Source organism: Miscanthus floridulus, chromosome 7 (assembly GCF_019320115.1).
Source record: "Miscanthus floridulus cultivar M001 chromosome 7, ASM1932011v1, whole genome shotgun sequence".
NCBI classification, from domain to species: domain Eukaryota; kingdom Viridiplantae; phylum Streptophyta; class Magnoliopsida; order Poales; family Poaceae; genus Miscanthus; species Miscanthus floridulus.
In genome coordinates this window covers 18740808-18755271 of record NC_089586.1, presented here as the reverse complement: position 1 = coordinate 18755271, position 14464 = coordinate 18740808, and the positions used below count along the sequence as shown (strand labels likewise).

The following is a 14464-nucleotide window of genomic DNA, read 5'->3' as shown; positions in this document are numbered from 1 at the left end:
TCACCTATGATTAATTGGGATTTTTTTTACATGAACGCCTTCCAAATGGTTTTAATCTTGCATCGACGACTTTTCTCTATTATATCTTTCTACTGGGGAAACATTCGGTCTGTTCGCTGGTTGGTTTCTAGGCTGGTTTAGGCTGACTGGTGCTGGTTTGTTATGAGAGAAAATTGTTGGCTGACTGGTTTTGGGCTGACTGAAACCAACAAGCGAACAAGCTGATTTTGGGGAACATTTTGATACGCCCAGCAAATTTAAACCTACCTAGGGGATGTTTGATGTAGAGACTAAAGTTTAAGAGGTGTCTCATCGAATGTCATATAGAGTATCGTATGTGGTGTTCGGATACTAATAAAAAAATAAATTACAGAATCCGTCAATAATCCTTAAGACGAATTTATTAAGCCTAATTAATCCGTCATTAGCACATATTTATTGTAGCACCACGTTATCAAATCATGAACTAATTAGACTTCAAAAATCATCTCGCAAATTAATCTTAATCTATGTATTTAGTTTCGTAATTAGTTTATATTTAATACTCCATACATGTATTCAAACATCTGATGGAACAACGACTAAAGTTTAGAAGGTAGAACCAAACACCGCCGCCTTATCTCATTGCCTCTGTAACCTGCTCAACATCTAGCACTTCAGCAAAAGATAAAAAACCTATCTCATTGCCGGACCAGGTGAGACCTCTGATATCTCCCCAACGCTTCCTTCTACCTCAACAGCGTTCCTCTCGCCGGCATAGCAAAGACCATCACCGCCAGCCAACGCCGAGCTCCGCCCCCGATCGCTGCGGCGGGCCTCGAGCTCCATGCTCTCCTTGATCTGTGCCACCACATCCGTCATCGTAGGACGCTCCCTGGAGACTTCTTGCTTGCAGTGCAGCGCCAGGTCAGCGACTTTCCAGACGGAGTTGATGTCGTAGTCGCATCCCATGCTCGAATCTATGATGCTCTCGATGCTGCCTTGGTCGAGGTTTTGCTGCACCCACTCGCCAATGTGGATGCTCACACTGTCGTCTATCGGGACGATCGGGGAATGGCCTGTCATGAGCTCCAGGAGAACGACACCAAAGCTGTAAACGTCACTCTTCTCGCTGATCCGGTAACTGCGGTAGTACCTGTGCAAGGGTAGAGGTTCAGTTACTACTAGTACTTGGTAGACTGGTAGACAGGCTAAGATAATTCATTTCCGTAACATAATGCTACTCTAGGTAATCCAAATGAAAAGGGACAACTTTCTTAAAACTAAACAACAACAACAACAACAACAACAAAGCCTTTAAGTCCCAAACAAGTTGGGGTAGGCTAGAGTGAAACTCAGCATAAGCAATCAAACTTTCTTGAAACTAAACCTAAAAAAAAAATCTTGAAACTGGAAGTGGATTATGATATACTAGCTAGGAGAGAAGCTGTACAAGACTTACTCAGGATCTAAGTAGCCCACTGTACCAGCTGGTTCAGTGGTGATATGTGTTTCTGAGTCACTGAAAGCCTTGGTCAGACCAAAATCTGCAATCTTAGCCCCAAGGTCGGTGGTCAAGAGGATGTTCCTACTCTTCACATCTCTGTGAATCAGTGCTGGTTTACATGCAACATGCAGGTACTCCAGACCTGCGATAAAGTGAAAGTTTTTTTATATTTTTGCAATAGCGTACATATATAAAGGTAATCTCAGAAATGAGACAGTTCATCATACCTTGAGCAGCATCAAGGGCGATTTGAAGGCGTTGCTCCCAAGTGAGTGGTTTGTGAGTAGAAGTGTCTAGACACATCAACAGAAATTGAACACCGAGCGAAAAGAAAAGAAAAGAAATCAAACACAGTCAGTATAAATTCAAAACACATGCTGGAGAAATTCATGCACTTCATACACTCTAAAATCAATGTGCATCTATGCAGTGAGTAACCATAATCACAGCTATTTTAGGATCTGGAAATTGCTTCTTTGAGAAATGTAGCATTCCTCTGTAATTTGAATGCTAAGATATAGCACAGTTGATTTCTAATTTAGGACATCTAAAACCAGGATTATCTTATATTAGCATTCTATATTTGAGTGTCCAGGATGAACAACCTCTCAGATGATCCTGCAGGTTCCCTTCAGGCATGTAATCGTAGACAAGGGCAAAATGATTTTTGTCCTTACAATAACCAATCAAGGATACCAAGTTCTTGTGATGTATCCTTGTCAAATGTTGAGCCTGCGGCGTAGTTCAGAGAATTGTTGTTCAGGAAGAAAAAAGAACATATTAAGAATGATTACTAATTGTAATTCCATCTACAAAAACATAAAATACTTCAATCTACTGTTCATCAGAATTATGAAATGGATGGTTACAGAAGGGGGAGGGGGGAGGCCAACACAAGGAAACTTTACTGCAATATTGTCATTATCATATCTCATAGGGGGGAGCTTGAGTGGAAACGTGGCACATCTAGTTCTTTAAGTCATTCCGATTTACCTCAGCCAGAAACTCTTTGCCCCCTTGTGAAGATGACTCTGACCGTATTTTCACAGCGACTGGCTTTCCATTTTCCAAGTAACCAAGGAAGACAGCTCCAAACCCACCTTTGCCAATCTCTAGGTTAAAGTTATTTGTAATATGCTTCAGTTCTCTGTAAAAGAATTCTCGGTTCTCAAGTAATGCTGTTTCATCTTTAGGATCAGCAACCCTTCTCCTAGCTGCATCATATGAAAAAGGGTATTAAAAGGCAAGAAATACAACAGCGTGTGGCACCAAAAAAATTGATTTCCTCCATGTTGTATTACCTTTTTCCTTGAGTGTTCGGAGCAGCAGAACAGTGAAGATAACAAATAAGGCAATGGCAGCAACTATTGGAATGATTATCGCAGAGAGAAGTGCCCTATCCATTTTCTTTGGGCCTGATTCATAGTTAGTACCGTTCCCAAATAAATTTGAATTGTTACCAAGCCTGGAAGCGTAAAAAATGCACGGAATGATTCACATTAAGAAACACTTCCAAGATAACCCAAATAAAGGGAGATGTTCTATATCTTTGGTCATCAGCCAGACCTAAAAATTGACAAGGCAAAGGTAGCAGCACTGTCACTGTTCTCAGAAATGTTTTTTACCCAAAACAATTACATTAAAGAACCCTTATAAAAAAATGTTACATTAAAGAACTGAAACTCTTAATGCCTTCTAGTAGAGCTCTCCTTCTAGTATGGATGAAAATTCCAAACACAAAAGCAGTATTTTGTTTACTACGAAGTAATGATATTGTCCTAATGCTAGTGAAAACTATTTATGAACTAGTACCCAGTAATGGGATAAGTGCTGCTTCCTTATTAAATGGACTCACAAAGAAACTGGGGAACAAGAAACGTCCAAATACAAAGGATACATTTTAAACATTCAAAAACAGATGCTATGACACTAAATGAACATTTAAAATAGTATAACTGCATCCTCCAAAGTATGTTTTATAAATTCGATGAATAAAACAATTTGATTTAAAACAGGGTTGCTCCATAGTTTGGTAACATACAAGTATAAAACATACCTTAGTGATAGAGTCCCATTGCGGGATTTTTGAAGAAGACTGTAAGGAATTGATCCAGAAAGATCATTGCTGGAGAGATCCCTATAAAGAAAATGTATGGCATATGAAAAGTTTGTTCTATGAAGATTCCCAAACTCGAGCATATGTTTAGTAAAACTTACAGAAATACTAGAAATGGAAGCTGCCCAAGATAATTTGGAATGGAGCCAGACAAGTTATTGTGTGACAAATCCCTGGGATAGGTAACAGTTCTTGTAAGAAATAGCTTTAAGGTATGGGGGAATAAAATGTTTCAGTGGTACTATTTATCAGCTTAATTTCACGTCTGAATTCAGGAAAAGGACTAAAGTAATCATTGCAAACAGGCTTTGCGCCCTCTCCTAATACATATATTTATTTCACATGATTAGTTTTCTTTCAAAATGTAAGTTTTATAGTATGGTGGAGATATACAAGAAAGAGAACATATATTTCACATGAAATTCAATAACTTTACTGCAAGATACATGTTATTTTAGTTATACTATAGTAAACAGTGCAGAAATCACTAGACATAGAAAACAGGTAAACATACAAGTAAACAAGCAGAGGGGGGGAAATGAACCAGATGGACTTAATTTGGAACTTGCAAGTAGTATCCAAAAGAAAAATGCCACAGCTCATTTTAACGTCTAAAGTAAGATATTGTGGAAAAATCCTACAGGTACTGGAGTGCTTTCAGATCTCCAAAAGAGGTAGTGATGGGACCGGCCAACCCACTTGAAGACAAGTTTCTGCCAAAAAAAAAAGAGGAACGCAGAACAGTTAGTTTCTGTTCTTGCTATGTCCAGCATGAGAGTCTAAATTGAAACTTGCAATGCTATATAACGATTCATTTTTCTTTATTTATTTCAAATATGACTGAAACATACAATGCTGTTATTCTTGGAATACCAGTTGGAGGATCAGTACAGTCCAATCCTTCCCATGCAAAAGCTTTTGGAGCACATGGGTCACCCATCCAGTTTTTGCTCACACCAAAAGCTTCTTGGATTGCGATCATGGCTCTAGCTGGTATGGCAAAAACAAGAAAAGTATGTATATGGATACGCTACCTGTTACCAAGATAGCAATACATCTAAAATATGAAATAACACAAATGCAATAATATGTGCATGTTGTAACTTGTAACTCCTTCTATTAATGCAATGATACGCAGCTCTCCTGCGTGCTCGAGAAAAACAAGTGCAGCACAATTAGTTTTGCCACTTTTCCCTTTAAAAAAAGTGTTACTACTTTTCATGTTTTGCAAATTGTAAGAAAACGTAACATCGATACAGTTAGCAATTATAGAAAATTTACAAAATGCATTAATATACATTGTTAAACTCATACCATCTCCAGGGTCTGTTGCAATTTCATCTATCAGTTTCACCAAATACATCTCCATGGCATTGAGAATAGGTGGGAGTGTTGCGTTTTTCGTAGCAACAAGTGAGATGTTATACTGCGCTTGCCCCTGAACCGTACCAGAAAAGGAATCGGCAAACAGGTATGGTGGAGTGTAAGGTTTTTTGTTCCATGTGCTGTTATTGACAATGATATCAAACTGTCGCAGTTCATTGCTTGCTACACGCTGCAACTCAGCAAAGTAGAAAACAAAGAAGTATCTGGAGCTGATATTCACAGAGTGATCAGATGGATCCCATGAGAAATTAATTATTGAACTATTGGAAGGTGTTGCGGCATTTTGCATGACGGCTGATGGCACATCATAGGTATCAGTTAGGTAATTCCGAACAACAGATGTTGCAGATGCCTCGTTCCAGGTTGGGATGGCACCATATGTCAACCAGATACGATCATGAGGATCCAACGGGTACCTGTTTGGGCCAAAGAAAATATGCTTGTGAGTTCATTCAGTTAATGATAAAAGATACTAAAGATGGTGCAAAACTAGCCATAGTACCACTCTTCTGAGAGAACCATGCAAAAGGTGGCTAAAAGGAGGAGGCACATTCATTCATAAAGATGTTTTATTTTATTTTTTAGATTATTTTCAGCAAGTCCACAAGACACCAAGGTACTTCCGAAATATTTGTGTCAAGGAGTTTAATATGATTATCCCTTGAGCCAAGAAAAATAATTATTGAGCAATGGCTAGAAGCTTTTGTGTTATTGATTTGATCTTTTTCATTTGCTTCTTTGTTTCTTGATTGATCTTCTCTTTGTTTGCACCTCTAACTTTTTGATTAATTTATTTAATCTGTAGGGATTTTATCCCGTGCTCCCTCAAAAAATAGATAGATTTGTGTAATCAATATTCCTATTTTATCAACCAACAGGGTAATTAGAATGACTTGGCCAGTTACATTTGATGCATGCAGAACTAAATCAAACTCACCGAACTACAGACTTGACTGTGGGCCCCATGTTAAACCGATTGGCATTGATCAGCGCCAGGGATTGACTAGCATTTGCCTCTGGGTAAAGAGTACTCTTCAGTGGCCTCAAATCCAGCCCAGAGATAAATGGAGTTCCCGTCCCTTTGTTCACCAAACAAACTTGCAGGTAATCAGCAGGAGCCACAACTATGATGTCCATCCAATTAATTGCACCTGCATCCCTGAACTTAACTTCATGCCAATAATTTGCCCCCATGTATAGATCAAAAACAGGAAGCTTGTTCAGGCCATCATAATTTGCATAATAGAAGGCTGCACGAACAAAATACTTGTTTCCGGCAACCAAGGATCTCAAGGTATAGCAATTTCGCGTGCCATCTAGAAAGAAGCGGACATTATAATAGCGCTGTGCTAGTGATGGGCTGATGTAATCTGAGGAGATGTTGCGGTTTTCTCCCGAGCTGATGAAACCATGGTCAGAGACATATATTATGCTTGAAGTGAGATCTTGGTACGAAGAGTTTCCCGGGATGCCACAATCAATGCTTATGAAACCTGAAAGGGAAATATAAGTCAGAAGACTATAGCAAATAAATAATCATGAGGTACTAGTTGGCTTCAAAAGATTGCTTGTACACATTGATCTTCGAAAATGGTTCTATTTTCCTCTTTTATACAAATAGATTTCCATCAAGTGTTCCTATTATCAACCATGCAGGCATACGTATACCATTGGAATGAACGCATGACATGAGTAGTTGAGCTCTACATGCATTTTTTTCACTATTTATCATCTGAACTTAAAGCGCAGAATCAGAACAACATACCTCGGCTATCTGGCTGGCCGCCGGTATACTGCAAGATGTAGAATAGGAGAACAGCAACACTCAGCTTCATGCTTTTTGTCCAACCTTGTGAGCACAGAACATAAAGAAAGACCTTCTGAGAGAGACAGACAGCGATTATATATGCCTGGGACTAAGCCACTGACAGGTGCCTATGCATGCATACCTTACTAGGTTGTCCTCTGCCGCAAACATGGACACGAAAGTCAACGTCCAAGGAACTAAGTCAGGTATTTTCCTATTCAAAAAAGATCTTGTCATGCTACATGATTATGCCCCACCAACAGTGGGGAGACAAGTACATCATTATTACAACACTTACATTTGATCTCTCTCTCTTGTGGCAATGGTCAAAATAAAATCTGTCTCTCATGATCACCGGCATAGAATGCACCTAAAGCTGACGCAGCTCACATTGTGGACCCTGGGCTTGGGTCAGGTATTTCAGAATATGCATTAAGCCAGTGTCTCTCAGGAATGGACCAAGACCTGGAGTATGAGAATTAATCCCATTTTCAACTCCAGAATGCAGCTAATGTTGGTGTAGCTTCAGTGTGCCCCTTAATAAGCATTGTTGTAATCTTGTGGAGTTGTGGTGACTGAATAATTTAATCACTACCCTTCAACAACCTATTGACCTGATTCGGTAGACTATCCGGGTGGTTGCAACGAATCTTGCAAGTGGCACTATATTCGCAGATAAAATAAGATAAAACCAAGCAAAAACAGTATGTTTGTCGCTGACTTGACTATTAAGCAACAATTTCATCGTTTATCACGATACTAAGCCCTGAATCTTCTACGCACTACATGGTTTACCAACTACTTGGACAGCGAAAGAAATGGAGACCCTGACTGACAATGACATGGAACCTACCAGTTGTGTACTGCAGGAGGAGAAAACCTTTCCGCAATGCGGGGCAACTTGGCGCCTGACCAAGACGAAGATGGTGCGCGACCTGGGAGACCCTGAGGTCGGCACGCACGATCCGATTCTCCCCGACGAGACGGCGACGTCACGCCAACGCTGAGTCGAGGCCGGCCGTCACACGCACAGCCAGTGGCCGGCAGCAACCAAACGGGGCAGCTTTCCTCTCCTAGACCTCAGTCGGTCCTGGTCGTCAGTGCGCATGTCGGCGCGGAGGCCACGAATGAGCCACCGCGCAAGGCACCCGCTAGCCCAGCGGCCCCGGTAGGAAAAGCGCGTAGTGGATGGGGGCATAGGCGGCCGAGGAAGTCGCCGCACCGAGCGCCCCACGCGCGCGCCGACGCTCGCGGCGTCAAGCTCGCGAACGTCGACGCGCATCGCCTCCGGTGAGACGGTGGAGCACCTAGCCCGATCCCCGTTGGGCGAGCACCTCAGGCGGCGCCACAGCCGAAGGCCAGGCCAAGCGGCGACGGCGGTGGTGCGGCATTCCGTCGAACATCTGCCGAGCGCAACGGTTACGCGGCACACAACATGGCCTCGAGTCCTCCGCCCCATTAGTGGGCCAACCCAGGTCTATTGGGCCGTTCTCCCGACACGCGGGCTTCAGTGGGGCCGGCCTATAGCCTATAGCTTGGTCTGCTGGTCCTTGATGGCGCCTCCTTTATTAACTTTTATTTAATTGGGTCGTTATGTACTCTTAATTGGGTCGTTGTGTACTCTTAATTGGGCCAGCCCAGGTCTATTGGGCCGTTGTACTCTTTATTTAATGGAATTGGTCACACTCCACTAAAAAAATTAATTTGGTCACACACAAAAAAAAAAAAACTTTGTTCAACCAAATTATAGACCGAGTTCATTTTTGAAATTGCTATGGTCCACTCGAAATTTAAATTCCTTCTTTTCGATTCCTTTGTTATGTGCAAAAATATGAAACAAATACGGTAGTCTCTAGTAGGAATTAACAAAAAGAATCATCATGTATACACATCCATCCTAAATCAATATCACATCTTCCTGTACTCTTTTGAAATGAAATGTTTATTTCCCACCATTTGTCATCGAAATCTTCCAAGGAAAACGACCTCTCCTATCAAAGATCCTCCGCCGGCGCCTCTGTCGCCGCCGCCGCCGCCGCCTCCCGCCGCGGCAGCTGCCCCTCCAGCCGCATGAGCTTGGAGAAGACCCCGACCATGGGCGCCGTGTTGTACGTGCAGGCCTCGGTCTGCATGTACGCGCCGCGGTGGTCGTTGAAGACGTCCTCGCCGTTGGGCCCGCCGACGACGGCGCCGACGAGGTCGTGTGGGTTCTCCCGCCGCGCGCTGTACCACGAGTCGAACCCCTGCAGGCAGCCGATGAAGTCCCGGTCGCGACTGTACGACGCGCTCGACGCCGCGCGGTGGTGCACCTGCCGCGGGTACGCCGCGCCGTACCCGACCAGGTAGCTGGTGCGCATCGGGTTCGTGCCCAGGATGTAGTCGGCCTGGGACTTGGCGAACGCCAGCACCTCGCCGGCGTCGCTGGTGGCGGCGGACCTGGCGGCGGGCTCGCCGTCGTCGTCGCCAGAGCCGCCGCAGCGGAGGGGCTGGCCCAGGGAGGAGAGGACGTCCGAGTAGACGGTGAGGAGGAAGGCCGCGCCGGAGACGTACTGGAGGTTGTTCCAGGGGCGGATGAAGAGCAGCCCCGCCGGGGTGCGGCCGGCGTTGTGCTTCGCGCCGCCGGGGTTCCGGTTCATGCACGAGCACACGTAGTACTCCGCCTTGGACCGCAGCTGCTCCACCATGGCCACCTCCTCCGCGCTCAGCCGCAGCCGCTGCTCCTTCGCCTCCACCAGCAGCTGTCAGTAAGATTCAGTCCAGCACAGCAAAGTCAGCAGCTGTTGAAGAAAAAAAAAAACTCTCCTTTTTTTCAAGAACAGACCAACATGTCGTCTCAGAAAATTCGACCGTACTATTTTGATTTATTAAGAGATATTAGCACAATGTTTGTTCTAATGTATTTCCGTATTCTTCTTAAAGCAACAAAAATATAAACTAGACTATGCTTCAAGCAACTGTCATTTGCAGTGTCATTATTCTGACTGAAATACGTCAAATCAGAATGTTATATTCCATTATTGTTAGCTCCTGTTTGTCAAACATTTGGCCAAACACTATACTACTGTTGACTTCAGGAGTAAGACAGCTATTCAATGCAGAATTGCTTGTTGGGCAGCCATGCATGTAGTACTAGTATATGACACATCCCCTGTCTTGTTATGGTCCAAATTTCAGTGTCCTCCAAAACTAACTGTGTAGGCTTCGTATATATTATGGCCCTTACCCCATATTCGGTTTGTTCGACTTCTTTTTTCAGCCGAAATAGTATTTTTCTCTCACAACAATTCAGCCAGAACTGTATTTATCAGCCAATTTCAGCCAAAATTCTGTCAGTCGAACGGGGCCATTAAGTTAACCGAAAGGTAAAAGTATACTTGAAAAATCAGGATCCAAGCCACATGATCCTTCTTTCCGGGTTCAGTTTGTCAGGGCTCTGGTTGTGATCCAACAACTTCAACCTTTTTCCAAACATGTAACTACTGTTTGTTGAATGGCCCATGTGTTGATGGATGTTCCATTGTTCTACCATAAAATTGGCTCTAGTGCTATCTTCATTCATGGGCAAGATCTGCCTCATGCTCTATCTTTATCTCCCTGTCAGATCATTTATTTATGTGTTAAGCTTTCACTAACAAATTTCAAAATGACACTGACTCCTCTGTCCAGGTGCATCGCCAGTAGGATGACTAGAATCTTCAGAGTTGGTTGATTTGCTTGCTTCAGAACATCACAGTCCAAGCATGATGAGATAGAGGACAGGCAGGCAGGCTTGTTGATGCATAAAGAAATGTTTGCATTGGTAAGAGACGTCTGTCTTGTATTCTAAGCATTGGAAGGAGCTGTGGTCAATGCGTGGTGTCAGGATTAGGAATGCAGTCCATTTCTACAAGACCCCCAATAATGTCATCAGTCCACTATCCCTCAAAAAAAATGTCATCAGTCTACTCTACTCTACTACACCTTATAGATAAATTCCCAGCGTTAGGAAAACAGGCTGTTTCTTTTGTTAGAGAATAATGCATGCTACCAAGAGCACATGAGAGGAAAAATGACAGAAATGGTTGGCAAAGGACAAGGGAACAGGTAGAGGGAAGATATGATCTGCTTGCTCATCATAAACAATTGATGAGGGCTCCTATGCTGTGATCCCCATGGCTATGAACAGTGATCCTCTGCTTAATGAGCTAGATTATTTCGTCCATGTGTACATATAGGCTGTTCATGCTATATGGTTTCTGTTTCTCCCAAAGGAAATGTGGATGTGCCAAATCAGCACGCGTATCTTTCCTCGCAAATGAAATAAATGACTAAAATCCGCATGTATACTACACAAGATGCATTCCTCCACAAGATGAAGTTGTTGTTGGATGTGGAGATGTTGTGCACCCACCAAATTCAAACACAAGCAAAAGCAATGGGTGAGCAGAGCTATGCTTGTAAGACAGCCTAAGCAAAAGGGAAGGTTGCACCAAACAGGCTTGCCCTTGATGCTATCTTGGAAGATGGAACTGGCGCTGCTGCTGCATGCTCTCACTTTGCATTGCAGCCTTGCAGGCTTCCAGTTAAAACATCTTTCCCCATCAAGCGTGGGCCATCCAAAAGAGAATGTTAACCACCTACTGCACTTGGTTGGTTCAGACGTTGTGCTGCCTTGTGCAATGCATGCATGCCAAACATTTTATTGCTCCCCCAAAAAAAAAAGAACAAAAAGAATATGTTTTTTTAAGCAAACATTTCACTCTCTCCCATCAACGGTGGTAAATTTTGTTAGGCTTACCACAACACAACAAGAGGATAATAATAAAAAGGATTAAATTCTACATTATTAATTCCATATACACGTTACTTCCATACATATGAAGTGTGTGTGTTTTCACAAGAGGTTCCATTTACGTATGATTAAACAAAAATATTCACACATTTGAAACAAAACAATGTCTGAACGTACCTGGGATGCGAGGACCTGGAGGCCGGCGTACTTGATGTCCCAGCTGAACTCGGAGACGGCCCAGCCGGTGCCGCCGAACGCCTCGGCGTTGTCGAGGGCGTAGCGGAGGTAGTCGCGGCGGCCGGTGGCGCGGTGCAGCCAGAGCGCCGCCCACAGCAGCTCGTCCTGGTACCCGCTGGAGGACGGGTAGTAGCTCTTGACCACGTCGACGCTGTCGTCGTAGCGGCCACGGTAGGTGTCGGCGAACTCGAACAGCTGCTGCGCGTGGTGGAGCAGCAGGTGCGCGTAGTGCGCGTCCCCGGCGGCGCGGAACACGGCGGACGCGGCGGCCATGGCGGCGGCGGTCTCGGCGGCGACCTCGGACCCCGGGTGGTCCGCGTCCACCTTGTAGGCCCGCCGCGACGTGGTCATGTCCTCGGGCCGCTGCCAGCAGTAGTGGTCGGAGTCGCCGTCCCCCACCTGCGTCCACAGTTCGGTGGGCGCCGTGTGCGCCTTCAGGAAGTAGTCGGTGCCCCACTTGATGGCCTGAAGCGCGTGCGCCAGCTCCCCCGCGTCCGCCACGCCGCCGCCGTACTCGAGGATGCCCCAGGAGAGAAGCGTGACGGTGAACGCCATGGGCAGGCCGAACTTCACGTGGTCGCCGGCGTCGTAGTAGCCGCCCACCAGGTCCACGCCTTGCTCCAGCCCGTCCGTCAGCCCCGAGTGGCCCCGCCACCGGACGCGCTGGTTGTACGGCAGCCGCCCCGACCGCTGCGCCTCGAAGTAGAGAAGGCTCTTGTGCAGCGCGTCGCCGTAGTCGTGCGCGGCGGACACCGCGGCGGCGAGCGAGATGGCGGCCACCGCCACGGCCGCCACCACGAAGCGGACGGACACGTCGCTCATTGCACGAGCCGCTCCGGGCGCCGGCGACGCGCGACCAACGACCAACCAGCCGGCCGATTAATCAATCATGCGTGTCCGAATCGATCAATTGGAAACCAAACCACCGTCAAACTCCGAGCCAACTCGCCGCGACGACGTACGCCCGGCCTGTTTCCAAGAACAGCCGCTGGCGCGGCGGCCTGGATCGATGTGTGGCTAGCTTCTCCGGTGTCCGATCGAGATCCTCCCGGTCGTCGCGGCGAAATGGAAATGGAAACGCCTCTAACAGCAGTGAGTGCTGAGTAATGGCTGCCTGGGTACTGGCTGCCTAATAATAATAGTGCGCTGCCAGATTTAGCATGCCTTGCTTGCTTGGCGGCGGCGGCGGTGGAATGGAGAAGGCGAAGCGAGCACGGCACAGCGGGAGGGCTCCTGCAGCAGCAGCGGCAGGGCGCGACGCATTTATACACATGGCTGTGGCGGAGGGCCTGGGAAGAAGAGACGAGAGGTCGACGGTGGTAGGAAGGCAGCGCGGGCGTGCCACGTGTGCGTGCGTGCCTGCATGGAAGAAGAGGGGGACGGAGGTGCAGCCTGCGGGGGACGCACTGCACTGCACGCACCGGCGGCGGGTTGGTGGTGATTGGTGAAAGGGCAGCCGGTCGCGGGGCTTTGGCTTGGCATATGGCGGTGTCTTCACAAGAGGGTGACAGGGACGCCGCCTCCAGTGCTGCGCTACTGCTTGTGTAGTACCCACACGAGAGAGACCCTGTCTGGTGGGGGGCCGCGAGTTCCATGCTCTGTTAGTTCTCCGCTAGCGCTAGCCCGGTCAGGGGCGTACTACTAGTCTTAGTCTTAGTAAAACCAAACATAACTCTTATACTTGAGGAATGTACGTAATGAAGGATCGAGGAGAAAGTGACGTATGGGCGAAAATTTGATGGAAAGAAAACTTCTCATTTTAATAGAAAGTATAGATATGATATATGGAGTAGATAGATGCATACTTCCTCTGATTTCATAGCCCTTGTCATTTTGGATATGGAGACACTAAGATATCATGTACTACCTCCATTTGAAATTATAAGAGATTTTATTTATAGATTCATAGTTTTTGCTATACACTTAGATACATATTATGTCTATCTAGATATATAATAAAAACAATGTATCTCTACAGAAGCCAAAATGTCTTATAATTCGGAATAGAGGGAGTACTATATACTATAGATAACTACTCTTATAGAGCACTTCGATATCATTCTATATCTATTGAATTCTATTTGTATTAATAGTAGAAAATCGTAGCCAAAAGCTGGATTTTTTTTTTTGAGATTGTCATTATTCCAAGCTACAAGAATTATAGAACAGATGGAGAGAGAGTAGCTAATAACCTTCGAAAAAAAGTAGCTGATTGGTGAAGCTCTTTCTTCGCTACTGTTTCAAAATAGAAGCAGTGGAAAACACTAGGGTGATGATATATGTGGGTTCAGTAAATAACCAAGCGAGAAGGCAGGTCGAAACCATGGTTGCATTGCTTCACCACTGTGTATCTAAAGATAATTCCTTCGATGTTATTAAAATCTATAACTATTTTTTATGCGCTATAAAAGGTTCTTTTAATGTCATCAGTTTTAATTTTGTCTTTCCTTGTGTGCCATTGGTGGTTACTTAGCTATGAGTTGGTGCTAGAGAAACACAATTATAATCCTTCATTTTTTTTCAATGTTGTGATAAAGAAGTCCAAATCCAGCCTAGTGTTCCTCTTCCAAAGAGCATGCATGCACACTGAAAATTTGTGATTTTATATCTATTCCAACACTTTGACAGCAATATAATTCTTCCATTAAGCTTGTATGAAAA

At 45.0% G+C, this 14464-nt stretch overlaps 2 protein-coding genes across 6 annotated transcripts; both read right to left on the bottom strand.

The window, feature by feature from the left end:
- Window positions 1–514: 514 nt before the first annotated feature.
- Window positions 515–8421, bottom strand: LOC136466663 (probable LRR receptor-like serine/threonine-protein kinase At1g05700). 5 transcript variants are annotated; one of them, XM_066465126.1, is made up of 16 exons: window positions 7649–8421; window positions 7094–7458; window positions 6938–7009; window positions 6754–6837; window positions 5926–6481; window positions 4917–5404; window positions 4454–4592; window positions 4244–4315; window positions 3704–3775; window positions 3543–3623; window positions 2788–2951; window positions 2480–2700; window positions 2092–2218; window positions 1714–1779; window positions 1442–1628; window positions 515–1135 (listed from the first exon to the last, which is right to left on the bottom strand). In XM_066465126.1, exons 4-16 carry the CDS (start codon window positions 6821–6823, stop codon window positions 676–678), a joined length of 2703 nt encoding a protein of 900 aa, XP_066321223.1. In that variant the 5' UTR covers window positions 6824–6837; window positions 6938–7009; window positions 7094–7458; window positions 7649–8421; the 3' UTR covers window positions 515–675. The 5 variants fall into 5 exon arrangements, with proteins under 5 accessions (XP_066321223.1, XP_066321224.1, XP_066321226.1 ...); XM_066465127.1 differs by having other exon boundaries at window positions 7094–7409; XM_066465129.1 differs by having other exon boundaries at window positions 7094–7260.
- Window positions 8422–8570: 149 nt separating this feature from the next.
- LOC136466662 (endoglucanase 5-like) lies at window positions 8571–13225 on the bottom strand. Its single transcript, XM_066465125.1, has 2 exons — window positions 11744–13225; window positions 8571–9533 (listed from the first exon to the last, which is right to left on the bottom strand). The coding sequence occupies exons 1-2, from the start codon at window positions 12623–12625 to the stop codon at window positions 8790–8792; spliced, it is 1626 nt and encodes a 541-aa protein (XP_066321222.1). The 5' UTR covers window positions 12626–13225; the 3' UTR covers window positions 8571–8789.
- Window positions 13226–14464: the final 1239 nt, after the last annotated feature.